The 27,873-nt window shown below is 43.4% G+C and overlaps 1 protein-coding gene across 1 annotated transcript in view; it reads left to right on the forward strand.

Annotated features, from left to right (window-relative positions):
• The window catches only part of LOC122799549 (macrophage migration inhibitory factor-like), a 64,470-nt gene that overhangs the window by 14,480 nt on the left and 22,117 nt on the right, over positions 1–27,873 (forward strand). The window contains exon 2 of the mRNA XM_044068678.1: positions 832–1,004. Within this exon, the coding sequence (XP_043924613.1) occupies positions 832–1,004 (173 nt within the window). The remainder of the gene's footprint in view (positions 1–831; positions 1,005–27,873) is intronic.

The following is a 27,873-nucleotide window of genomic DNA, read 5'->3' on the forward strand; positions in this document are numbered from 1 at the left end:
AGTAAGTTTCATTTACACTTAAAACTACAGCAGTCCTTTTGGCTTATCCTGTGCTGATCTGCTGTTTTCTGTAGACTGGCAGGATGTACAAATACTCGTGCAGTGGACTCCTGTATGCATCCTCATGTGAATGGAACTATATGGAATGCAGCAAGTATCCATTTAGTTCCTGAATTCTTTGTGAGTAGGGCAATGTTTTAGAAGTTGCATTACTTGCCTGAGGATGAGACTGCTTTAGATAGCCATATGTTGAGCAGGGATGCCAGTACTTCACACATGGGTTCGAAACCCATCATCTACTGAAATGTGGTAATTCAAATGGGCTGAATAGTGTTGCTCCTACCACAAGAATATAGTAGTGGTACTTTTGGTAAGCAAAATCAAAATTGGTAAATCATTCTAAAAACTTGTGTGCCACTAATGGTAGAATTCCTAGTTTTGTTTGAAAACTATATTTCATCAGTTTTGGAGGCCATCTTGAGTTACCTAGTAACAGGGTAGTGATAAGTCTTAAGTACTTTACCAATATCAACCACCTGGAAAATTTATTCAATGCAGAAGTGGTGGTGCATTTGACATGCAGAAGCTGTTTTCTGCTTGAACAGCAAGTTTTGGAGTGGTTATAAAATGAAAGCTTATTCGGAGTTTTTCCCTGTTATATTTGTGAATTAACTGTCCCCTGCCCTCCACACAATTCTGGGAATGGGCTAAAGCCTGTCTAAAAGGCAGTTTAAGTCCTCAAAAGACTTCTTAATGGGAAAACGTGGTTAAATTGCAGTATACTGACTTAATTGTGCTTAAATATTTAAATTTTCCTATTTTTGTTTGCAGAGTATTGCCATTCATATTGATACTGACAAGCTCGTATCCTTTGGGGGTACAACAGAGCTCTGTGCAGTATGCAGTTTCACCAACATTGGCAAAAGTGAGGCTTCAAAAAACAAGACTTACTCAAAACTGTTTTCGGATCTGCTGAACAAGCACTTGGGTATATCTGCAGAAAGGTAAGTTGGTTTGTATTTATCTCAAAGAACAATATAACCAAAACTGTTAAAGATGCATAACAAAATGGAAGCATGTGTGAAAACTGAATTGGCATTGAAATTTGTTTCAAAGTTAGTTCTTGAAATCCTTAAAATGGTATTACTCATAAACTATAACTTGTGCAGTTTAATGCATAACAATGTCTTTGGTATTGTCCTGCATACCAAATGATCTAAATGGAATTGTAATTGCCAGATAAATGTTTACCTGGATTTTACTAGTACTGTACACAGAGCCTGTGTTGGATCATATCACTGGCCAAAATGAAGCTTCCTGCAGGTGCAAGGTGGGTGTAGGTCTAGTTAACAGACTTGCTTTGTGAGTGTGTGGAGGGGACAAGGGTTTTGAAATTAAATCTGACAATCATACTCAACTCCCCCCATTAAAGGTGTAAATGGTGGACAAAGTCCAAGGAAGATGAGGTTAGACTGCCCTTTCCTCAGCATTCCTAGCAGGGGCGGCCCGTGCTATTGGACTGCCGGACTGCAGCCCCCTCAACAAAAAGAATTAAAAACAAATTAAAAAAAAAAGAAAAAAGAAAAAAAAAGTTTTAAAAATTCGCGGACTTTGCACATGCGCAGTAGTCCAGACTACTGCGAGTATATGCGCATGCTCCAGGCAGTCTGGCAGTCCCAATAGGGGAACATGAGGAGATGTCTGTGCACTTTTAAAGTGCACAGACTCACTGGGAAAATGGTGTTGCAGTCAGGAATTGCTGCAGTAGTCTTGTCGGGAAGGGGTTTGGATCTCGGGAATCTCGCGGGTCTTGGATTATTGCACGGGCAGCATTTGGGATATTATGGAGAATGGACAGCCGGGACAGGTAAGTGTGTTGCTTTTTACTATATGAATGTATGCTATTTTTACTGTTTGAATAGATGGTGGTGTGTGTGAGAACTTTGAATAGAAAGTATGGTGCTTTCTACTTTTAAGTGTGTGTGTGTGTGTAAATGCCCCAGGTGCTCATGGTGGTGTGTAGGGAATACCTCAGGCTTGAACCCTGTACCCTGTATGCAGGTGTTAAAGACTTGAGTTCCCTACCCACCACCATTTGTAAAAAAATTGCAGATTTTTGCCTCATATTTGATCTGATCTGTTCCTCATAATATCTGTGGTTTGTAAATGTTGCAATGCTTGATATTTGATGGTGTAGTAGTAGTAGCATTGTTGCCTCACAACTGCAGGTTCTCAGGTTTGATTCTTGGCTGGGGTTCCTTCTTTGTGTGGTCTGTTATCTTCTCCCTGTGTTTGTGTGGGTTTGCTTTTGTGTCCTCCCATGTTACAAAAACATGTCTGCATTATTTCTTCCTGGGCCTCTGCTGAAAATTGTTTTTTTGTTCCAAGTCAGACTGTCCTGATTAACAAATGTTAAATAAAATTGACAGGCATTTGAATTTCAGACTTCAGGTTTCTGAATGTTTAATTGCTTGCATATTTGATGGTGCAGTGGCAGTATTGTTGCCTCATAGCTACAGGATTTGTGGTTTGATTCTTGGCTGGAGTGCCTTCTTTGTGGAGTCTGCATCTTATCTCTGTGTTTGTGTGGATTTGCTCTGGTGTCCTGCCATTTTACAAAGACGTGTCTACAGTATTTCTCCCTGGGCCTCTGCTGAAAATTGTTTTTGTTCCATCAGAAGTAAAATTTACAGGCATTTGAATTTCAGACTTCATAGTCTTCAGAAAATACATGGTAAAACAACTTTTTATTCTAGCAATAATATATAGTAACACAACCTTTTATTATAGCAATTTTTAAGTTTATAAGATGACTATTTGAAATGTTTCCTTATTTTGGGACTGTAATACCCTGTTAGTGGCTTTGTCCAGGTTTTTGTGCTAAGGTTGACAGCTATGGCAAGAACTGAATTCACTGAATATGTTTGAGGGCTGTATTCCCTCATTACTGGGTTTGTCCAGGTGTTTTGTGCTAAGAGGTTGACAGCTATGGTGAGAATTGAATTCATTAAATGATAGCCATTTAAGTTTCAGTCTTCCTCTTTCACAAAACAGCTGATTCAAATAGTGGTATGTTGCTCTTGACTGTTTTGCACAGGGACCTTATCTGTAAAATGTACGGTTGTAACACAGCATTTTTCTTTCACAAAGCAGGTGATTTGGCATAGTGGTATGTTGTTCTGACTCTTTTTTGCACAGGGACTTTGGCAGTAAAATGTATGGTGGTAACACAGCATTTTATTCTAGCAGCTTTCCAAGATTATACAAGCAATGTCTGACCCACCCCAATAAATTTGGCTTTTTCCAGACTTCTTGTGCTGCGAAGTTGAGATGCAGTTGAGTATTGAGTAGATTTTACAAGGAGCTGAGAGCTGCAGGGGAAGAGAATTTTAGTGCTAATAACACAACAGGCTGTGTACTTGCTTTTGATGCAGAAGGTTGTTGGTTCTACTCCCATAAAGTGAATGCTGCCGTACTGAAAGTTAACATACTAATTATGAGCCTGTTATCAGTTTGCCATCCATTTCCTATTGCAATATTACTAGCTTATTTTTAATGTAATTTAGGCAATTTATTCCTCAGGGGTATCAGACACTTTATTGTTCGATGAAACCATGAAATATAAAGGTGACTGCTAGCAGCAACCTCTTCATTACAGATTTATTTAACGTGGAATTATTTAGATTACTTTTTTACTACTTCAGAGATTGTGCATATTTACTGATAATGGTGGACTGTAGAATTGTACATATTTACTGATAATAGTGGACTGTAGAAGTTTGAGTAGACTTTTATGATGGAAATGTTCTGAATTGGGCAGATGTTATGTGATCCTATCTCGCCTACATTCTGACTGATGGGTTCGGAGCTGATCCCTCGGCTCCGACTCGTTTTATGCCAAGAGCGAAGTCTCTTATTGGCTGAGCTTACTATATCCCAGGATGCACCACTACCAGTCCCCCAGATCTCGTTTGCCGCTAACAAGTGAAGACGTGGTCTCGAGCTGGCTGAGCTAAGTAGTGATTATTTTCACTAGTTTTTCTGTCAGGAATTTCTTTATTCTTCAACAAAAAGCTGTTTTAACAGCTATTCTTGTGTTTAGAGTGCGTTTGGTGAAATTCACTTGGTGAATTCTTGTGTTGTGAGTGTTGACTAGGAGTACCTCTTGTGTGGAAAGGCCTTTCCCGGTCTTTTTCGTTGTAGGTTACTTCTGTTCTGTTTAGGGATCTCGGATCCTTTATATTACTGATATTTCTCTTTCTTTTAAAAGAAGGACAAAGCAGAGAAAAAATTCTTTCTAATTACAGTGTTTGTACTGTGTTTTGACTAACTCAGAATGTCTCAGGTTCCTAGGCCTTCAGGCTTTAAAAAGTGCAAGTGCAACTTTAAAATGTCTATCACAGATGACCACTCTCTCTGTGTTTATTGTTTGGGTGCAAAACATTTGCAGGAGTCCTGCAGCGTGTGTCACGCTTTTTTCTCAAGGGTCCTCCAAGAGAGGAAAAATAAGCTCATATTGAAAGGCATTATAAAACCCTCCTTTGAAGAAGCTTTAGCATCCTCTCCTTCTCCTGCTAAAAAGAAAGGCGTCGGCTCCGACCAGTCCGTCGGATCCGACCGCCAAAGACATAGGCAGGCCTCTCCTTCGGCTCCAAGGACTTGGGCCGAGGTCGGGCGGTCTGCCTCGATGCCACCAGTCTCGACTCCTCTGGCCGGGCCGATGGCTGGGGCATCGAGGCGGTCATCTTCATCGGCTCCACTGGTTTGAGCCGATGAAGGTTGTCCGCTCAGACACTTCCTCCTCGGCGAAGCCCTCCTCGGCACCGATGGAAACTAGTTTGGGTATTCCTTGGCGCCGATAGTCATCGAGTCGCCTCGGGCGGTCCCCTAGCCCCTTGGGGCCGTTGGAGAGCCATCTCGAACCCATTCAGTATCCTCTAGGTCATCGAGGATGTCAGATTCGGACATAGACAGGGTGCTCCAAAGACTGTTCCAGTCCCCAGTCTTTCAAAAATTTGTTTCGGCTCCGACCCTGTTGGCCGGAGCCGACAGCCCATGCCCATGTCATTGCCATTCCTCCTCCGACCGCTTGGCTCCGTCGGAGCAGGTGCTGTTGGAGCGGTAGAGGTTTTAGGGTCGGCTCCGACCCTTACTCCAACCCGGCCTTGGTCCGAGTTTGGTACACGGACTTCGGCTGGACCTGGGGGTGATGTTTGGGACCTATGCTGTCAGTTCGAGCCTCCCTCTCGGTGCTTGACTGCGGGACTTCCGTCTGCTGTCATGGCTCCTGGGACCCGGACACTCCTAGGATTCTGGGGTCCGGCTTTCAGAGCTATGAGGAGTGCCTTGGCCAAGTCTTCTTGACCATCTCTCCGGCTTTACGGCACCTTCCTGGGCGTGGAGACTGGGTCTTTGGCAGTTCCCTGTCCTTAGGCAGCGGAGCCCCTGGGCCTGAGGTTACCCCATTGGGGTTCCCCTCCTCCTGAGGGTTCTTGAGTTGTCTTCAGAGGAGCCCCAAGGAAGAGATCGTGCAAGAGGAAGCACGTGGACTCCCCGAGTCTATTACATCGGACACTGATCTTGATGATGCGGAGGGGTCCCCAGTAGTCCTCGGATGATGTCTCATTTGCAGACATCTTAGAGATCCTCAAACAACGAGCGGCTGGATATCCAAACCCCTCTGCTGATGAGTCAGTGCTTCTCAAGGCCTTTGGGGCTCAGCCCTCTGCCTCCTGGGTGTCTCCGCCCTTGATGAGCTCCTGGATTTAGTTTGTCGGGGCGTGGGAACATCCAGATACCGTGGAACCAGTCCCTTCTCGTCCTAACAAATTTTTGTCTGCCCCACCGAGAAGGAGTTCCTGACCAAAGGCGTGGCTGTAGATGCCATGGTGGTGGCATCTGCTACACAACAGGACGTGGCAGAGGCTTCATCGTCCGTCCATCCTCCTAATAAGGAGTCTAGGAGCATGGACCTGCATGGGAAGGCGTACCCTGACTTCAGCGGCCTTTACTTTAAGGTCCCTGAATTATTTGGCACATTTTACTAGGCTTCAGAGGGATCTGGTCAAAGAGCTGTCAGATTCCCTCTCAGGTAACCTACCTGAGCAGCTAGCCCAGTCGGTTAGCTCTCAGTTGGCTATCCTTGCTTCAATTTCTAACTCGTCCATGAGGCTCATTTCATATGTGGCGAAGGCGGGTAGAACAACAGGCACAGGCGTGGCTCACGGAGACAAGCCTGGCTCAGTTTGTGTCATTTTGCGGAGGTCTTCAAGTCTTCCTTCGCCCGGCTCCCTTTGATGGGTCCTCTTTGTTTGGACCTAAGGTTAAAGACACTCTTACCGCTGTGAGCAAGAAGGAAAAACTTTATCTGCCGTGGGTGCACGTTATTCCACTCCCTTTCGGCCTTATCCCAAGGCTAAAGGAGGAGGGAAGATGTGGTTCCGCAAATCACGTAAGTTTTTCCATCAACAGCAGGAAGATTCCCTTCCAGAGGCAGAGGACGGGAAATTTTTCTGGGAGATGCCGTCCCAGAGGCGGCAGAGGGCCCGCAATTCTGGAGACCGCGAGTCCTTTCGTGGCTCTTCAGCCTCCCACACTTCATGAGGGATTGCCCGGCTGTGCTGCTCGAGCCAGTCGGGTGGCGTTTTGGCAAGCAACTTAAAGCCTGGGAGACAATCACTCAGGACAGATGGGTTCTTCGGATTATTGCGGAGGTTACACCATTCCTTCACACACTCACCCCACCGTCCAAAAAATCCCGGACCCACCACCCAGTCAAAGGGAAATTGCAGCCGCAGAAGCGTTAAAGCTGCTAAAAAGGAGTCATCCAACGGTCCCCACAGACCAGATCGGATCCGGAAATTACTCAAGGTTCTTTTAGTGCCAAAAGACAGGGGACCTGAGACCAATATTGGATCTCAGCAGACTAAACCAATCCGTCCACGAAATCCAAATTCGAATGGTCACGTTACAATCCATTCTCCCATTATTGGAGAAGGATGTTTGGATGTGCTCCATAGATCTCAAGGGCGCCTATTATCACATACCGATACATCGGCGTCCAGGAAGTATCTGCGCTTCAGCCTGGGAGACAGTCATTTCCAATTTTGTGCTCTGCCCTTTGGTCTCACCACAGCCCCCAGGGTGTTCACCAAATGTTTGGCAGTAGTAACTGCTCACCTGAGGAGTCTTGGATTCCAAGTGTTTCCCTATCTGGACGACTTACTCCTGACTGCCACCACCAGTCATCTACTAATGGACAACCTCAAAGCCACCTTTTCCCTGGGTGCTACCCTGGGAATTACATTCAATTGGTCAAAGTCTGTCTTGCTGCCCTCTCAGCGCATAAGGTTCATAGGAGCAGAGATAGACTCAAAATTGATGCGCGTTTTCTTCCTACGAAAGGATCCAAACTTTACAAGGCCAAGTTCAAGCCCTGCTTTCAAGATCCAAGGCCCCAGCCAGGATGATCCTGCAACTTTTAGGTTCGATGTCTGCCACAGTTCTTCTAGTTCCTCTGGCAAGATTGCACATGAGGATCCTTCAGTGGCTATTATCGACTCAATGGTCCTTTCAGGATCTTCCCTCAATCACCCCATTATGATTACAGAAACGTGCAAACGGGACCTTCGCTGGTGGCTTCAGACATCCAATCTAAATCAGGGAAGTCCTTTTGTTATTCCCCCTCCAGTGGTCACCCTGATGACAGATGCCTCCCAGACAGGGTGGGGGGGGGCATTGTCTGGGCAGGTTAGTTCAGGGTTCCTGGCTTCCAGACGAAACTTTTCTCCACATCAATGTATTGGAGATGAGGGCTGTACTTCTGTCCCTACAGGCCTTACACAAGTTTCTCCCTCAGGGCATCATCGCCATCCACACAGACAACATGTCGGTGGTCTGGTATCTAAACAAACAAGGAGGGACCAGATCTTACCCCCTTTGCAGAGAGGCCATGAGGGTGTGGGAATGGGCTGTAGCTATCAGCCGTTTCTTGGTAGTGACCCACATTCCGGGGAAATCAAATATATTGGCAGACAGATTAAGCAGGATAATTCTCTCTCCTCACGAGTGGTCCCTGAACGAAACAGTAGCAGCTCAGGTTTTCAGAAGATGGGGGACGCCGTGCTGCGACCTGTTTGCAACACCACAAAATACAAAGTGCAAAAGGTTCTTCACCTTAACTCCACATCAGGGGAAAGCAACTATGGATGCTCTAGCACAACCTTGGCCAACAGGGCTACTTTATGCCTTTCCTCCGATTCCACTTCTCCCCAAAGTCATACAGAAAGCTTCTCAATTGGGGTCCACAATGATACTAATTGCTCCGCACTGGCCTCGTCAGGTATGGTTTCCCTACCTGAAGAAACATGCGGTGGACGATCCGTGGGTTTTAGATCTAACTCCGGATCTGCTAATCCATCAGTCAGGGCGACAACACCAGTCCCTTCACACTTTGAAGTTGACAGCTTGGCTCCTCCACTTCCGACCTTAGTCAGAAATCACACCTTAGACCCGGAAGTTATTCACATTTTATCTTCGGCCCACAGACCCACCACTAAGAAATTGTACCTCAGTAAGTGGAAGAGGTTTGCTATCTGGGCTCAACTCAGGGGCTTAGACCCTATCACTGCCCCGATTCCAGAGGTTTTGAAATTTTTAACTTCCTTGTTTAATCAAGGATCTTCAGTATCTACTATTAAAGTCCAACTGGCAGCTATCTCTAAATTTCACGAATCCATGGATCCACCGTTGATGAGCAGTAGATTATGCAAAACTTTCATTAAAGGTGCGGGACTGTTAAGACCCCCAGTTTTTCATCCTGCGCCTCCATTGGGATCTTGATTTGGTGCTTGTGCATTAACATCTTCCCCTTTCGAACCGGCTGCTACATGTGAGTTAAAATATTTGTCTTGGAAAACTGCCTTCTTAGTTGCAATTACCTCTGCAAGAAGAGTTTCAGAGCTTCAAGCCCTATCTATCAAACCACCGTACTTGATTTTTCACAAGGATAGAGTATCACTTAGGCCTAACCCATCTTTTGTCCCAAAGGTTTGTTCTAATCTCTGTCTCCAACAATCTCTAGAACTTCCAGTTTTCTTTCCAAAATTCTCCAATGAAGCAGAATACACTCTCCATAAATTGGATGTTCACAGGCAATTGCGCTTCTATCTAGACAGGACTCAGCAAATTAAATAAATCAGACCAGTTGTTTGTGTCCTTCTCAGACAATAAATTGGGTAAAACCATCACAAAAGCTACTATCTCCAAATGGATTAGAGATTGTATAACTCAGGCTTATTCCTCTTCAAATAAGCAACTTACAACATCTATCAAAGCCCACTCTACCAGAGCTATGGCTACTTCTATAGCCTTTCATTCCAAGCTCGCTATTTCTGAGATTTGTGCTGCGGCTACTTGGTCCAATCCGCACACTTTCATTTGCACTATAAATTGGATGTGGCATCTAAAGGGCGAGCATCATTTGGTTCCACGGTACTCAGGAGTGTTTTCCAGTGAGCCACCCAGGATTCAGGTGCTAGGGACGCTGTCCCATCAGTCAGAATGTAGGCGAGATAGGATCACATAACATCTTTTAGTTATGTACTCACCATAACTTCAGATGTTTGGGATCCACGCCTACATTCCTAATACCCACCCTCCTTCCCCCGGCCTTGGAGATCAGAAGAGATTGAACGGTTTTGAGTTCTACTGTTTTATCTTGTTTCTTCTGACGATGTTATATAAGCAGTGCTTGCATGTGTGCATGTATGCGGACAAAGTAGATCTGGGGGACTGGTAGTGGTGCATCCTGGGATATAGTAAGCTCAGCCAATAAGAGACTTCGCTCTTTGGCATAAGCGTGCCGAGTCGGAGCCGAAGGATCGGCTCCGAACCCATCAGTCAGAATGTAGGCGAGATGGATCCCAAACATCTGAAGTTATGGTGAGTACATAACTAAAAGTTTTGTTTCATTGTTTACTGGAAAAATGTTCAAAGCAATAGGAAGGTGTATCAAAGAGCACATGTATGTTTCATATGCAAGGGGCCTATGATTTGAAAACAGCCCAAAATTAATTTTTATCTGTCACAGGTAAAATGTATTTTCTTTGAATGTGGGTTTTAATGTTGTTTCAATGAGAGTTTCAAGGGCAAAGAAGTTTTAATGCCAAGTTTGTTTAGCAGATGTCTTAGTGTTTGTGCTGTAAAATGCATAATAAAACTTTCAAATGAAGTTCAAATCATCATAGAAGTAAATCAGTATGCACATTAGTGTTTATGGTAAATGGAGTGAAATAGCAAAGTAATGAATCATTGGAATGGCTGCAGGGGGAGGCTCCATTCGACCATGATTTTATGAGGGGGAAGGGCGGCAAACTTAGACAGCCCCAGCTGAACTATACCTCCCAACTGTCCAGATTTTCAAAGAATGAATAGCTTTTTGCTTCTTATTTTTGGTTTGTTCCTCATAAAATTTTTTGGCAAATCATTTAGGAATTAAGTCACTAAATAATGACACACTAGTTTCAGACTTCATAACCTACAGAAAAATGCATGCTAAAGTAAGACCTGTTCTATCAACTGTCCCAGTTTATACAAGAGCAATTTTTAGTACTGTTTATATGTTCCCCCAATTTATTTGGCCTTGTCCAGATTTATTACATTAACAGGTTGAGAGGTACATGCAAATTGCTTGATAGAATTAGGCATAGGCTCAAACCTCTCAACTGTCCCTGAATTTGGCTCAAAATGTTGCTCTTCCCCTAATAATCCCTCTGCAAAATAGCAATTTTGGAAGAAAACATGGAGGGTTTACAATTAAGAAATAACTGTAATAATCAGAGTTATAGATTACTTTTATTTCAGAAATGCATGTAGACTCTTTTATTTTGTCAGCTGCTCAAGTTAGCAGTACTATTGTACTAATATTAAAGTGTCCCTTCTTTGACAGGTTCCCAGCTGTATTGTGTGGCTATTTTATATTGTTGCATCACATTTTTGGTTAATTTTTCATAAAATTGTGTTTTTTTTGGCAAATTAGTGGTAAATCATTAAAGACTGAAGTTAGAAAATAATGACAGGCATTTGAGTTTCAGATTTCATATCCTTCAAAAAATTCATACTAATGCAAGACCTATTCTATTATTATTCTAAGTTTATAAGAACAATATTTAAAATTGTCCTTATTTTTGGGCCTTTGTCCCACTTCTATGTATGGCTTTGCCCAGATTTCTTGTCCTGAGGGTGAGAGGTATGACAAATGTGTTAGGGCCAATCACCGTCAGCCAGAGACATTTCAAATTGTGACATACTTGTTGCACCCCACTCCCCCATGTAGTGAGTCTAGATGTGTCCAAGCGAAGCAAGGATCAGTTATGCAGTGTAAATGTGCAGCGTATCCCCCCATACAAGGTAGACACAAGTACTACAGTGGCTTTTCATCTGTTCGATTTTGCAGAATGGTCTGGTTTCTGTCATATTTTGTACTGTTGATTTATGCTTATTACTCAAAGTGCCTGTTGCTCTGTGTTTTAAGTAGCAATGCTTTAATGACCATCAAGTAAGCTTGTCTGAGATCATAACATGCAAGTAAGCTTTAATAAGCATACTGTTAAAGAATTGCCAACATTGAAGCCTTTCTGTTGTTGCCATGCAGAGAATACTTAACTAGATAATGTATAAACATTGGATATTGAAATGCATATGACAGTATTTGTAGTAAAGGACAGGATTACATTATTTGAAGAAGCTCATTACACTTGTTGGAGACTTCTAGTGATCTCTGAGGGCTTTACCAGTAATCTAAACAGAATGCCATTCATGTGTGGTCCATAACCTGTACAGTAATAATTTAAGCAATGTATCTTGAGCTTGTTTCTTGTTTGCTTTTCATTTTACTTTGATCGTGTTTTCCCCATGAAACAAGTAGATAGTTGTCAGGCAGCAGGTCTGTTTTGGATAAGAAACATTTTTACAAGTGGGGGCATCACAGAGATTGCTACTTTCAGCATGTTACTTGGTGCTTTAATAAAGCTGAATATAAATTATAATTAGAACTGCAGTGCAAGGTGCTTTAATAAAGCTGAATATAAATTATAATTAGAACTGCAGTGCAAGGAGAAGTAGTTTGAGTTGAGTGCTCCTTGTTTTTCTTATACTTGATTTTGACTGGCATTCCCGTAATGTATTTAAAAAGTAATTCATTTTTTCATGCCTCACAACATTTTTGCTACCATCTAGATATTAAGTAAACTGTTATGCAGCCAATGCATTTAAATATTTTTATTCTTTTACACTTCATTTGTCTTGATTGGACTCTCATAATGAGGGTTTGGCACCCAGGGCAGCATATTTAATTAAAGTTAGTTTTTGTGGTTTTGAGCATAGCTCCTCCCCTTTCTAGTTGGCCGCACCTCTTCCTATTGACCCCACCCATTCAGCTATCCCCTGCAGCCCCCCTTTGATTTGAAGTCACCAGCCGCCACTGATTCCTAGTTACATTTTGAGAGGCTGTTAAACTTCACCATAACTCCTCCATACTCTGAGCAAGCTTGCTTGTTGGGAGTGAGGGGGTGGCTTTGGATATGTGGTCCAAAATGTTCTGCACTTTTAAGATCAGAGGGCTCTGATCAGCTCATAATGCTAGTTTAAAGGCAACCATAGCATGCACATAGATTTTGCATCTCTACTACCATGCTTAACAACTAGGGGAGATTTTAAAGGATTTTCCCATAGAAGGGATTTATTGAATTCAAGTGTTTGAACTGTAGATGATGCCACGTGGACATCTGTTAAGTCTCCCATCATGTGATTGGGACAGGGTTTTTTTTCCTTAGTTTGACATGTTGTAAGGTATGTATTGTGACCCAAGTGGGGAATGCTGGGGCTTTACATACAGTGTACTTTGCTGCCATTGGCTGACTTGTATCCAGGAGATTCTCCCTTCTGTACTTGTTTAATTATAAACTGGGCTCAGGTTTATTGACTCTGTTGGACTGTATTTGTAAAGTATCTTTTGCTTATAACCATGTTTCCTTTTTCCTTTAGGATCTACATCCACTTCATTGATGCGCCTGTTGAAAATGCAGGCTGGAAGGGTACCGTATTCTACTTTCTGTAATCATGTACTGTCACCACAGGAAACAGTAGCTGTAACCACAGTAACATTCAAATTCTTCCAGAGGAATATTGAATGATTCCTGTACACCTTGCTAATGAGGTTTATGCTTGTATTGTACTGATGAGAATGGCTTACCTCTCAAATAAAAATGTTACTAATGGCTTTTAATTACAAGTGGACAAAAATGCCTAAATAAAACCAGTGGGCATATTGGTCAGGGTTACTGACAGTCTTAAACTTTCCATCCATTTTGTCTTGCAGCTTTTCAGATTATCTTGTAACATGATTAGCTTTCCCACTTGGTTATCACCCTTTTTTATATATGATTTGTAAAATTTCTCATCTTTCACAAATTGTGATAGAGATTTTAAACACATTAAATGTTTAATGTTGCATTCAGTTTTCTATGTTATTGCCACTGAAGAGATGAACTGAACGGTGTTAGTGTGTGTAGCAAATACTGCAGTGCAGTTCACCATGATTTAATGCCTTAAAGCCTTAGCTGTGTAGTCTAAATTGTGAAGTTGGTATTGATTGTGGCACTAATAGTGGAATTGGTGGTTCATGTGTGTAACTCTTACAAAAGGTCGTTTGTAACTCTAGATGGCACAGCAGTAGAAATGCAAGTTCCATGTCTATAGGGAGTACATGGTTAAATAGGCCTGAATTGAGTTGCACTAATAAGTGTCACATGCATTTGTGTTCCTGCATGAGTGACCCTGTAGTGTTGAATGTCTGGATAATTTAAGTGCAGAGAATAGCTAGACTTGCAGTCTTTTTCAAGAGGTTAGAAGGAAGCAGTGACCATATTTCTTAAACGGCATTGTTGGAAGTGGTGTCTATCCCAGCTAAATACATGGTATGAATACTTTGAACTGCACCATAAAACCAATGAGAGCATGGATACATGATTAAGTGAGATAGTTTTGAAAAACTTATCCAGATGCTTCATACTCAGCTGTGACTGGTAGGGTGCACTGCATTACAGGACCCTCACTAGAGGGGTTCAGCCTGTGGACAAGCTGAAATGAAGCCCTGGCTTCTCCACGTCTTTGCTTAACTGCTATCTTAGTGGCAGTTTGGCTTTGTAGTTTTCTCTCAACTCATGCTTCATTCTTTCTGGCATTCAACTCCCATTGCCATGTCTACCAGCCCTTTCTTCCTTTTTTTTCACCTGTTGAGCTGGGGGTGACATGGAACTTGGTGTCCTGGCAGGGTCTCAAAATGCTCCTATGAGGGGAAGGCATTTGACCTACCATATTCTGTCCCTTCCCCATCCCTGAGTAATCCAAGGGGTGCTTCATCTTTGTGTACCATGCATCTCCTCAATGAGTGCCACGATGAAGGATACTCTCCCCTTGACATTGGCACTCACCTCACTGCCAGTTCCTCAGATAGCCAAGCTGCTAATAGAACCCAGTCATCTGGGCTGTAACTAGAGTTTTATCCCTCCACACCATAGTGCTGGCATTCCCTTACCTTTAACTGTTCAATTAGTCTGAAGGCCACTTGTAACAGCCTGATGTCCTGGTCAGACTAGCCCATTACACTTGGGAGGATATCATCCTGTGCTCTGGCTGCTTTTAAATCTGATGGCTTGACCTGGTTTACATTTTAACACCCACAGATTCTTCTCCTTTGCCACTGGAGCACCTTGGGCCACAAATGTACTGTGGCGCATCAAGCTAAGTACAATGCACTGAACCTCCCCTCTACTGCTTGAGTCTTCCCAACCCTCCACTAGATTTCTTTTACATGGGTTTTTGCTTAAAAGGCATTTTTTTGTAATCTAATGCAGAGGGAATACTGGACCTGGGACTGACCTTGTAATACTTGCATCTCATTCCTGACTGCAGTTTAATAGCTTTGCCACACCTAAACATTCCTGCTTGTGGGATAGTTGAAGGCTGGATCTTGGGTAGGCCATTCCAAAACAATAACTGCCTGAAGTTAGCAGGTAAACTTCTGCAGTACAGTCACTCATGAAATGATGAGTGGATATATAGTCACTTGAAATGAAATGGGTTGATCTGCACTTTAGAATGTTAACAATTCACTGCAATATTGTATAGTTTAAATCCTGCTTTCCCATAAATTTCAGTCATGAACATTTTTACATGTATTCCCGTGAATTCCATTCCTAGCTAATTGTCCCTTTTCTAAAGCTCAGACAATTCCATACTTTTGTAGCACTTAGATTCTGATTTCCACATTTCTGGCTGCTTTTGGACAACCAATAGCATTAAACTTAGTAAACTTGCTATGTCTAGGTAATTAAGATCATGTATTCCACTTAAATCTTTGCAAATCTGCTTTGACATTTCAAGTGTTCTAAGAAATGTAAAACCTCTCGACTCCCTTCCAGTCACCTTTCCCATAACATCTCAAATTGCTGTACACTTGAAGAGATGCAGTTGTACCTGCTGTTTCTTTATTTTGCCTTTCTGTTCTCTCTTTTGGCTTGTATCTGGTTCGTGTTTAGTGTTTTTATATACCTACTGCAGCTTCTGTTAAGTCTACCACAGGCAGCCTTTCACTTTAACAATCCTGTATCCTTTTTTATTGGTTCATGGATAAGTACTAGGCTAGCTGCCTCTGTGGCCCAATTTCCCTTAGGTGCTTGAATTCACCTGTCCCCATTTGGTGACTGCTCTTGCCCATCCTAATGTAAATACCCCTAGTGACCTATGGGATCGTACTATAATCAAGCAGCTCCATGCATGGGATAAAGCACTTGGGAGCTGCCTGTCCATTTGGTATTACAGGAGGCAGTGCTGTGGAGAGCTAGATACAACTTGCACGTGAATATTGATGGGATGAGCTTTGCTTTGTGGATGGGGTGTCTGTTCAGAACAGTACACCTGTCCCTCAACTTCTGTTGCAGAAGAGATTTAAATTCCTGTACTGAGTGTTTCTGATGCCATTTGACTAGCTGATTTGCAGTTGGTCATCGGTACTGGATCAGGTGTACCTTATATGCCAGATATGGGTCCTATCTTAGTGTGTACGATGCAGAGTATAGTGAGCAGGCTTTGAGGTAGTCCATAGAGGACATGAAGACCTTTTATCCTTTTTCACCAGGAGTTCAGTTGTATGTCTGAACCTGAACAAATACATGCCAAAGGAGTGTATTCTAGCCTAACAATGCCTGAGTAAAGGGGGACAGTATCTGTAGATCCAGATGCAATCTACTTAGAAACCTTGCAGTATAAAACTTACAATAGTGGCCACTTAAACTGGGTTACTGTCCAAGTTTCCAGATTCTAAACTGGTTCCCTTTTACGGGGAATATGTCAATGTGGTAGTTCCATGGTATCGTACTTCTCAAAAGGATAAAATGATACATTTTTTTGACATTTTCTATTGGTGATTCTGGAAATGGTTTCATTTGGAGTCAATGACTCCTGTTGTCCAGAGCTTTTTGATATAGACTTTCCACTTCAGATAAGTGCACCAAACCCTGGGGGACCCCACCAGTAACTAGTCTTTGTTAGGGTAACTTCTCTCCTGTGAGCCAGTTGACAATCCAGAGGGTGACATAGTTTTTTAGCTTTTCTACTGTGCCTGAGTGAGGAATCCTGGTAAAGGCTTTGGACTGGTTGAGGTATGCATTGTACATTTTACATTCATCCATTGCTTTGACCTTTTCAAAATGCCCAGATTCATTAAGCATGACCTGCCCTTGACTAATCCAAGTTTAGGAATCCAGTGCATGGAGGATCCCCATGTCCTTGTTAATTCCCATGATACGCCTTTCCATGGCTTTTATACAGGGGGATTACTAGCTGTTCTCCATTTTCTTGGCACAAAACATGTATGAATTCTGAACAGTAAGAGTAGCTAAATCATGCTTAAAGGTTATGTAACATGTATACAAGGATATTGTAAGGACCCATCAATGCAATTTTTAAGCTTGTGATAGTGCTTTTAAGACTTGGTCTTATGTGATAACTGGAGGCTAGTCTTTCAGGTATATCTTGTGGGATACAGTGGTGGCTAGTAGGTTTGATATCTTTATGTAGATAACCATCATCTGTGTGCATTCTGCTGAGATTGCGACTAAAAGCCTTGTAATTGTCTTTGCCTTAGGTGGCTATTTTACACTCTGCTTGGCTTTGGATTCTAATATTACAGTTATGTAAAATCTTGCCATAACAGTAGCTGTCCTTCTCTTCACTGTTGCAGTATTCTAAATATAAGGGATATCCCATCCTGTGCTGCCCGAAGCTTGGCCATGTACGTTAGATTAAAAAATATTGTTTGCACCATATGCCACATTTATGCTCCCTGCACAGCATGTAGGGCATAAGGGATGTATGGACACAACTACCCAGAACTGACTTGCCCCAGTAGAGAATAAGCGTCATAGGACAAAGGAAGTCCATGCATAACCAGAAGGAAAAAATGCAGAAGAAACAAGAGAGGGTTGGAGGGAGAGAGCTAACACTGGAACAGTAAAGAGAAAGACATCTACTGTTATAGAAAGATTTTATACAACTGTACCATGTCCTTCTATTTCACTGTTGCAGTATCCCTAAGTATAAGGAAGAGTAAAAAATCTCAAACAGAATAGGAGGTGGAAGGCTGAGAACAGCCCTCAACAAACCCACATAAAATGGTATAAAAACCTGCTCTGGCTATAGAAACCATATCCAACTTATGCTTAGTAAAGGTATGCAATGAAGAGCAAATAACCTTCTCAAGGATAGAAGCAGTGTCCAGTCCCCTGAAGGCACCAGAAAAGGCAACAGCCTGAGTGGAATGAGCTCTAACAGAAGCAGACAGAATTGATGTGAAACAAATAAGAAAAATAAATAGCCTTAGCAATCCAGGAGGAGATGGTTTGCTTAGAAACAGCCAAACCCAAAGACCTGAGATGAAAGGAAAGAAAAAGCTGATCAGACTTGCATATAATCCTCTTGAAAGCAGAAGAAGAGGAGGGAAGGCATAAAGAAACTTCTCCTTCCATGGAAAGGAGAGGGCATTGGTCTTCCATGCTAGATGGCACTCTGGAACAGAAGAGGAAGCTGTGTTTTGAGAGGGGAGGCAAAATGATTGCTTAAGGAATATCCCATTAAGGGACAATGTCCAGAAATGCATCTCTGAAGCATCTATTCATGAGCCTGTGTTTTGGACCTGCTGAGAGAGTCTTCTACTAGATTGTGCTCTGAAGGAATGGAGACTGCCTGAAGAGTTAACTAATAACTGAGAGTCACTTTCCAAGCCTGTATTGCCATCCTGCAGAGGAGGTAATATTTCTTGCCCCCCCCCCTGCTTATTGACATACCACATAACTGTAGTGTTGTCTGCGTACACCTTCAACGGGCCTTGAGAGAACATGGGGTGAAAATCCTGAAGGGCCAAAATCAGAGCTCTCACCTTTGTTGATATGGTCTGACTGCTGATGGGGAGGCTAAAGACCCTGAACTTTCAGGCAACCCATGGATACTCCCCACCCCATGTCTAAGGTATCCGTGAACAGCTCTTGAGAAGAGACTGGAGGCTGAAAGGACCTGCCTGGGTCGTGAGTGAATTGTCAAACCCACCATTCAAATTCCTTGAGACAGGGAAGGAGAGGTACACTGAAAGTCAGAGTGTGATGTGCAGTCTGGCAAGAGGGATCATTGGAATAGAAGAAGTCATAAATCCTGGGACCCAAAGAAATTCCCTGGCTGCTATGGCAGTCAGGGGAAGACTGAAAGAAGGCTGTCAATGACAAAAAGCTACATAGAGGCAGCTGTACCCACCAGGAAGGAGTACAGAACTAACTCAAAACACAAGCCACCCTGGTGGAATGACAATATCAATAGGCTGTATAACAGAAGGAAGAAAATCATGGCAAAAATTAGGAGGTGCAGCACCCAGCAGCATAAAAGCACCCTCATCAAACTAAACAACTTGGAGAACAAATATCTACCAAAGCCAAATCTGAGAAGTTTGGCCTCAAGCAAGGAGAAAATCACAAAGCATTCTTTAGCTATATCCACAACCTCAAAGGCAATGCACAATTGTGTGCATGTCTCATTGTAAATGGAGACACCTATACTGAGTCAGAAGATATAGCAAACCTCCTGGCTGATAAATTCACCTCCAGCTTTACCCCTCTCTCCCTCTCAACCTTCCTTCAGGAAATATCATCAAATATAACTCCCCCTACTATCACTAGGGAACAGGTCCTTAATGCTCTCTCTAAGCCCAAGAACACTGCATCAATGGGACCAGACAATATCCCAGGATGCCTTCTAAATAGCATGAAATATGACCTATAAGGGCCTCTGGAATTACTATTTAACTGTAGCCTCCAAACAGGCTTTGTGCCTCATGAATGGAGAAAGGCAACAGTCATCCCTTTGGCGCAAAAGGTGGGCCATCTACAGACCCATAAGTCTCACTAGTCTTACATGTAAAGCCATGGAAAGAATTATGGAGATGATCAACAGATATAGTAAACCTCCAGACACTGGACCCAACCAAGTTTGGTTTTGTCACGGGCCTACTTAACCTGGTGGGCCTCTTTGAGAAGGTCACCAAAGCAATGGATGAGGGCAAAATCATTCACACTGGCTACCTTGACCTGGCCATGGCATTTGACAAGATACCCCACTTGGGCATTGTTGACAAACTCAAAGGTTAGGTACAAACCAGTATGTCACCCAGTGGATAAATAACTGGCTCACAGATAGGACCCAGGAAGTTAGAATTGGGGATTCCACCTACAAAGAGGCCATTCACAAGTAGAGTCCCCAGGGATCACTCCTTGACTTTTTCTTTTGGCATTTACTTCTCAGAAGTCAAGGCCAATGTAAGTGGTCACTGGCTGACTAAATTTGCAGATGATTGCAAAATTAGGAGCTGTCATTAATCTCACACTGACACAAATGTTCACCAGGAGGGTCTGACACAGACAAACAACTGGTATCAGAGTCATGGACTAAAACTAAATGCTAAGAAATGCATGATAGTATCCTTTGGGAAGTCATCCACCCCAGTAATTATATCGACAGCACACCCTTAGAGTTGACCCAGTAGTCAGGGACTTAGGGACACACATAGATAGTAATCTAGCCTCTGACCATTATGTGTCTACAGTGGTGAGGAAATCATTCTATGTTGCGCAACATAAACAAAGGTAAACTAAGTCCAAAGAAGTCATTGTTCCAGTGAATTCGGCACTAATCAGACCTATCGTAAGTACAATGCCCCTTTGGTATGTACCTAACCAGGCAAATCCAACAACTGGAACATCCATGAGAGGTTCCTCACTAAAAGAATACAGGGCAAGTAAAATGTCCTATGCAGACTGCCTCAAGGCCATATCCCAGTAATCTGTCTCCTACAGGGTTTTGAGGAGATCTGCCTGGCATATAGGGCATTGTCAGACCCCACCTTGGGCCTCCCTGCATATTCACAAAACAAAGCGGCACCAAAATTAACCATTCTAAAGACTTGAACCTTGCCTGTGATATAAATAGGACCTGCTGGAGAGATAGGTAAGATAGGTATGTATCCCGGAGACTACCACATCTATGGAACAGGCTCCCCATCTATGTGAAGCGGAGATCTTCCCTAACCCAATTTGAGTGCAGCTTGGACAATTGGATGGGAAACCAGAAATTTATCCCTGGTTTGGTACCTATGTCTCTAATGGACATAGGTAACCTGTAAATGGTTCATTTCCCAGGCCCATGCGTACACTTAAGAAGGGTATCAGAACCTGCCAGAGATGTGGGATGCATGGCTGGGCTTAAAGATACCCTTGTGGTCATTAGCCTAGTAAACACATGAACCTACGAACCTATAAAACTTTGGAGGCAGAAGAGAGGCCAACATTGGCATCATCTGAATCTGGCAACTCGGATACACATGATCCTGAGAGGGAGTCAGGACGGACTTTTGGAAGTTGATGGTAACCCTGGACTTTGAAGAAAGATGTTGAACTGTAGACCCTGCAATAACTGACTGGGAGAAGGTGCCTGAAGCAACAGGTCATCTAAATAAGGAAAATATGAATGCATTGGAGCCTGTAAAGGGCAATCACAGTAGCTAGGCATTTTGTGCATAGCCCTTTTGTGCAGTAGAGAGGCCAAAGGGCAAAGTAGAGAATTTAAAATGAGAGGAAGATAGAGAAAAGTAAACTTCCTGAAGAAGGTGAATAGAGATATGAAGGTAAGCATCTTTCAGATCCCAGGACACCAGGAAAGCCTGGGGTAATAAGAGGAAACAGTTTGAAGAGTAAGCCTTCAAAAAGAAGGAATCTTGAGAAAGGTTGAGCTGGAAGAGATCCAAAATGGGTCTCTAAGTGCTCTCCTTTTGAGGAACCAGGAACATCCTGCCGTAAAAACCCCATCTGACTTGGGAAGAGATGACAAGTTCAATGGTAACTTAGTTCAACAGGGACCCTAGGACCTCTGGGAAATGAAAGTTGCACTACAGGAGTATCTGCTGAAGTAACACTGACAGATAGAAAGAACCCAAGAGTGTGTGAAGTGATGAGACTCCAATGTGGAAGACCGAGAGAGCCAAAGGGACAAAAGGCCCTTTGTTAAAGCAGGGGAGGCAAATTCTCAAACAGGCTTATCAGATAAAGGAGGGTTCTGGGACACAGAAATAAGAAGCCTTAGCAGAGGGCCATAAGGGAGCTGCCTGTGAACAACAGCAGATCTAGAAGAATAATTTCTTTGGAACTTAGGGCTAGGAAAGACAAATGTTTAAGGTCTTTCAAGGCTTTGCCTTTCTCTTGAAGAGACTTAAACAAGTCAGCAGCAGCAGACCCAAAAATATGAATATTATCCAAAGGAGCATCCAAAAGCTTGGCCTTGATGTCCTCTGGAAGAGACTGAAGACTAAGCCAAAAATAATGCCACATGATGGACCCAAAAGCTACAGCCCCAGAAGAGGTGTCCTTGATATCATAGTTTGTAAGACACCTTAAAGCACACCCCAAAAACCCCAAAAACATAAGGCAGAGGATTTGCCATCAGAATCAGAGAGGGTAGAGATAACCTGACAAGCTTGAGCAATCAAGGCCAAAGCATACCTGGTCATGTGGGTCTAATTAATAGCCTAAAGGCCAGAGTAGAAGCAGTGTAAACCTTGCCAGTTCTCTCTATTGCCCTGCTAACCTTATCCAAAGGCCAAAGTTTAGAAGGGTATAAGTTTAGAAGGGTATAAATGTATCTCCAAACACCATTATATTGGGTGACTTCAACTACCCGAATATAGACTGGGAACATTACTCAAGCCCCAACTTTCTAGCCCAAAGGCTCCTGGAGTTCATAAATTCAAATGCCATGGAACAAATCTAGTCACCGTTCCCACAAGAGGAGAAAATATACTGAATCTCATCATCACAAACATGCGTACAAGATGCTCCACTCCTGAAGTATATCCCTCATTGGTGAGATCAGATCACAAACTAATCTCCTGGAAATCCATCCGCCCCCCCCACCCCAAACAAAAAACCACAGTGAAGAACTTCTCTAAAGCAAACTTCACACTACTCATGAGACTGGTGTGTGGGTATCCTCTTAAGGCCCCCCAAGCCAGGTGGAAACCACAACCCAAGCTCTACGGTGGAAGCCCTTACAAATGCCTTCTCTGAACACCTCAGGACGGCTGCATGGATCCCAGGCAATCCCTAATAAAACCAAGACTCTTTCCACCAAGGGCAAAACGTCCAGACTGGTGGACCCCAGCCATTAACAAACTTTTACAATAAAGGAAAAAGCTGTTACATGATAGAGCAAAATCCATAAAGAAGAGAAGACACCTTTTGATCATTATTAGTAAAAAAATACGAGCACTCATAAAATCATCCAAGGCCAACTTTGAGAGAAAAAATTGCCATAGATTCAAAAAAAGACAATCATAAGGCCTTCTTCAGCTGTATGTTAGAAACCTGGGTGGAAACTCCCAGATATCACTCAGAATTAGTCCAAAATGATACAAAATCACTGAACCTTACAGACATTGCCAACATACTGGCAGCATTGCGGGTTCAGTGCAAACTTCACCCCTCTCCTCCCCAAAAGGAGAGATAACTATCGTCCAGCTTTTTAGTCAGCCTACCAGACATCTCAAATGCGCAAGGACGGTGAAAGCTGCTCTCTCTAAAGCTAAAAACATAGCATCAATGGGACCGGATGGTGTCCCCGGCCGTGTGCTACACGAACTCAATGAGGAACTAAAACCCGCACATAAGGGTGGTAAAGCTGTTTAATCATAGCCTTACCACAGGATACGTGCCCAAGGAGGGCATGGCGTCACGAGCACAACTGTGGTCCACTCTCCACAAAGGCGGTGCCTCTGGGACCCTGGTAATTTTGCGCCCCATAAGCTTAACAAGCCTGATCTGCAAAGCTATGGAGAGGATCATAATGGAACTCATAAACAAAAAGACATAGGGGACTTGCAGACATTGGACCCGACCCAGTTTGGCTTCTTTGTCAAGGGCGCAGATCATGCCTTTTGAACTTGGTACCGACTTTTCGGAAACAGTCACAAGGCCATTGATGAGGAAAGACAGTCCATACAGCCTACCTTGACCTTGCAAAAGCTTTCGACACAATACCCCACTCGGGTATTATAGAGAAACTTACCAGCTTAAAATGTAAACCCATATGTCACAAGATGGGTTGCGAAACTGGCTAAAGGACAGAACCCACAGGGTTAGAGTTGCTGGCGCCATGTCCAAGACTCCAAGCCGGGTCACAAGTGGTGTCCCACATTGGTGGGTTTCAGTCCTTGGCCCCTGTTGTTCGGCATCTACTTCTCAGAAGTACAGGCCAAAACATAGGGAGGAATATGAGCTGACAAAAAGTTTGCAGATGACTGCAAACTGGGCTACCATAGTGGAAAGGCGAATACCATCGAGACACAGACTATCCTTCAGGAGGGTCTCACTTGAAATTCAGATAGCTGGTGCCAGAGCCATGGCCCTGTAGTTAAATGCCAAAAAATGTATAGTCATACCCTTCGTGAAAAACAAAAGGTAACCCCAAGCTACCATATAGGTGTGCAATCCACTAAACACAGAAGAGGTTATCAGGGATTGCCTGGGGACCCGGGTTGACCAGTGTGCCTTTCTTTTGACACTCACATTGCTAAAGTGGTTAGAAAAGCCTTCTACATTGCCCACCTGATCCATGAAGAAGGATTCACATCCAGAATCAAGTGAGGTCATTGTTCCCCTGTACTCTTCACTTATCAGACCAATGATCGAGTACAATGCCCCCATTCGGGGATGTATCTCACCCAACACCTGCAACCGGTGGAGACCCCAAAGTTCCTCACCAAAAGGATAAGGAGACTCCAAAATCTGTCATATGCTGCCAGACTGAAGAAACTCCCAGCTCTATTCGATGCATACCGTCTGCTCCAGAGGGTGACCTGTGCCTGACACACAAGGCCATGTCAACCCAGAATTAATGGACATGCTCCCTCAAAAAAATCCAAATCTACCAGATCCACTGGGGAGAGCAAAAGCTGACTTCAAACAGCAACACGGATATAAAATAGGACATGCTGGAGGGATAGATTTGTCACCCAGAGACTCCTATGCTGTGGAATAAAAATCCCGGTCCATGTGAGGCAGAGCACACCCTCGCTGGCTCTGTTCAAGAGAAATCTTGACCAGTGGATGGGAGATCATAGAGTTCCCGGGGGAATCATCTCTCACTGTGTCACTGCTGGACCAGAAGCACAACAAACTAATGGGCACAGTATTTTTTAACGCAAGGAATTGGCGTGGCCACTGAGCACTGGGCTGGGCTTATAAAATGCCTTAGATTGTGCTCTGAAGGAATGGAGACTGCCTGAAGAGTTAACTAATAACTGAGAGTCACTTTCCAGCCTGTATTGCCATCCTGCAGAGGAGGTGTATTTTTGCCCCCCTGCTTATTGACATACCACATAACTGTAGTGTTGTCTGCGTACACCTTCAACGGGCCTTGAGAGAACATGGGGTGAAAATCCTGAAGGGCCAAAATCAGAGCTCTCACCTTTGTTGATATGGTCTGACTGCTGATGGGAGGCTAAAGACCCTGAACTTTCAGGCAACCCATGGATACTCCCCACCCCATGTCTAAGGTATCCGTGAACAGCTCTTGAGAAGAGACTGGAGGCTGAAAGGACCTGCCTGGGTCGTGAGTGAATTGTCAAACCCACCATTCAAATTCCTTGAGACAGGGAAGGAGAGGTACACTGAAAGTCAGAGTGTGATGTGCAGTCTGGCAAGAGGGATCATTGGAATAGAAGAAGTCATAAATCCTGGGACCCAAAGAAATTCCCTGGCTGCTATGGCAGTCAGGGGAAGACTGAAAGAAGGCTGTCAATGACAAAAAGCTACATAGAGGCAGCTGTACCCACCAGGAAGGAGTACAGAACTAACTCAAAACACAAGCCACCCTGGTGGAATGACAATATCAATAGGCTGTATAACAGAAGGAAGAAAATCATGGCAAAAATTAGGAGGTGCAGCACCCAGCAGCATAAAAGCACCCTCATCAAACTAAACAACTTGGAGAACAAATATCTACCAAAGCCAAATCTGAGAAGTTTGGCCTCGCAGGCAAAGGAAAATCACAAAGCATTCTTTAGCTATATCCACAACCTCAAAGGCAATGCACAATTGTGTGCATGTCTCATTGTAAATGGAGACACCTATACTGAGTCAGAAGATATAGCAAACCTCCTGGCTGATAAATTCACCTCCAGCTTTACCCCTCTCTCCCTCTCAACCTTCCTTCAGGAAATATCATCAAATATAACTCCCCCTACTATCACTAGGGAACAGGTCCTTAATGCTCTCTCTAAGCCCAAGAACACTGCATCAATGGGACCAGACAATATCCCAGGATGCCTTCTAAATAGCATGAAATATGACCTATAAGGGCCTCTGGAATTACTATTTAACTGTAGCCTCCAAACAGGCTTTGTGCCTCATGAATGGAGAAAGGCAACAGTCATCCCTTTGCGCAAAGGTGGGCCATCTACAGACCCATAAGTCTCACTAGTCTTACATGTAAAGCCATGGAAAGAATTATGGAGATGATCAACAGATATAGTAAACCTCCAGACACTGGACCCAACCAAGTTTGGTTTTGTCACGGGCCTACTTAACCTGGTGGGCCTCTTTGAGAAGGTCACCAAAGCAATGGATGAGGGCAAAATCATTCACACTGGCTACCTTGACCTGGCCATGGCATTTGACAAGATACCCCACTTGGGCATTGTTGACAAACTCAAAAGGTTAGGTACAAACCAGTATGTCACCCAGTGGATAGCCGACTGGCTCACAGATAGGACCCAGGAAGTTAGAATTGGGGATTCCACCTCTACAAAGAGGCCATTCACAAGTAGAGTCCCCCAGGGATCACTCCTTGGACTTTTTCTTTTTGGCATTTACTTCTCAGAAGTCAAGGCCAATGTAAGTGGTCACTGGCTGACTAAATTTGCAGATGATTGCAAATTAGGAGCTGTCATTAAATCTCACACTGACACAAATGTTCACCAGGAGGGTCTGACACAGACAAACAACTGGTATCAGAGTCATGGACTAAAACTAAATGCTAAGAAATGCATGATAGTATCCTTTGGGAAGTCATCCACCCCAGTAATTATATCGACAGCACACCCTTAGAGTTGACCCAGTAGTCAGGGACTTAGGGACACACATAGATAGTAATCTAGCCTCTGACCATTATGTGTCTACAGTGGTGAGGAAATCATTCTATGTTGCGCAACTTATAAACAAAGGTAAACTAAGTCCAAAGAAGTCATTGTTCCAGTGAATTCGGCACTAATCAGACCTATCGTAAAGTACAATGCCCCTTTGGTATGTACCTAACCAGGCAAATCCAACAACTGGAACATCCGCAGAGGTTCCTCACTAAAAGAATACAGGGCATAAGTAAAATGTCCTATGCAGACTGCCTCAAGGCCATATCCCAGTAATCTGTCTCCTACAGGGTTTTGAGGGGAGATCTGTGCCTGGCATATAGGGCATTGTCAGACCCCACCTTGGGCCTCCTGCATATTCACAAAACAAACGGCACCAAAATTAACCATTCTAAAGACTTGAACCTTGCCTGTGATATAAATAGGACCTGCTGGAGAGATAGGTAAGATAGGTATGTATCCCGGAGACTACCACATCTATGGAACAGGCTCCCCATCTATGTGAAGCGGAGATCTTCCCTAACCCAATTTGAGTGCAGCTTGGACAATTGGATGGGAAACCAGAAATTTATCCCTGGTTTGGTACCTATGTCTCTAATGGACATAGGTAACCTGTAAATGGTTCATTTCCCAGGCCCATGCGTACACTTAAGAAGGGTATCAGAACCTGCCAGAGATGTGGGATGCATGGCTGGGCTTAAAGATACCCTTGTGGTCATTAGCCTAGTAAACACATGAACCTACGAACCTATAAAACTTTGGAGGCAGAAGAGAGGCCAACATTGGCATCATCTGAATCTGGCAACTCGGATACACATGATCCTGAGAGGGAGTCAGGACGGACTTTTGGAAGTTGATGGTAACCCTGGACTTTGAAGAAAGATGTTGAACTGTAGACCCTGCAATAACTGACTGGGAGAAGGTGCCTGAAGCAACAGGTCATCTAAATAAGGAAAATATGAATGCATTGGAGCCTGTAAAGGGCAATCACAGTAGCTAGGCATTTTGTGCATAGCCCTTTTGTGCAGTAGAGGCCAAAGGGCAAAGTAGAGAATTTAAAATGAGAGGAAGATAGAAAA

This window comes from Protopterus annectens, chromosome 4.part0 (assembly GCF_019279795.1).
Source record: "Protopterus annectens isolate FY-2018-M chromosome 4.part0, PAN1.0, whole genome shotgun sequence".
Classification (NCBI taxonomy): domain Eukaryota; kingdom Metazoa; phylum Chordata; order Ceratodontiformes; family Protopteridae; genus Protopterus; species Protopterus annectens.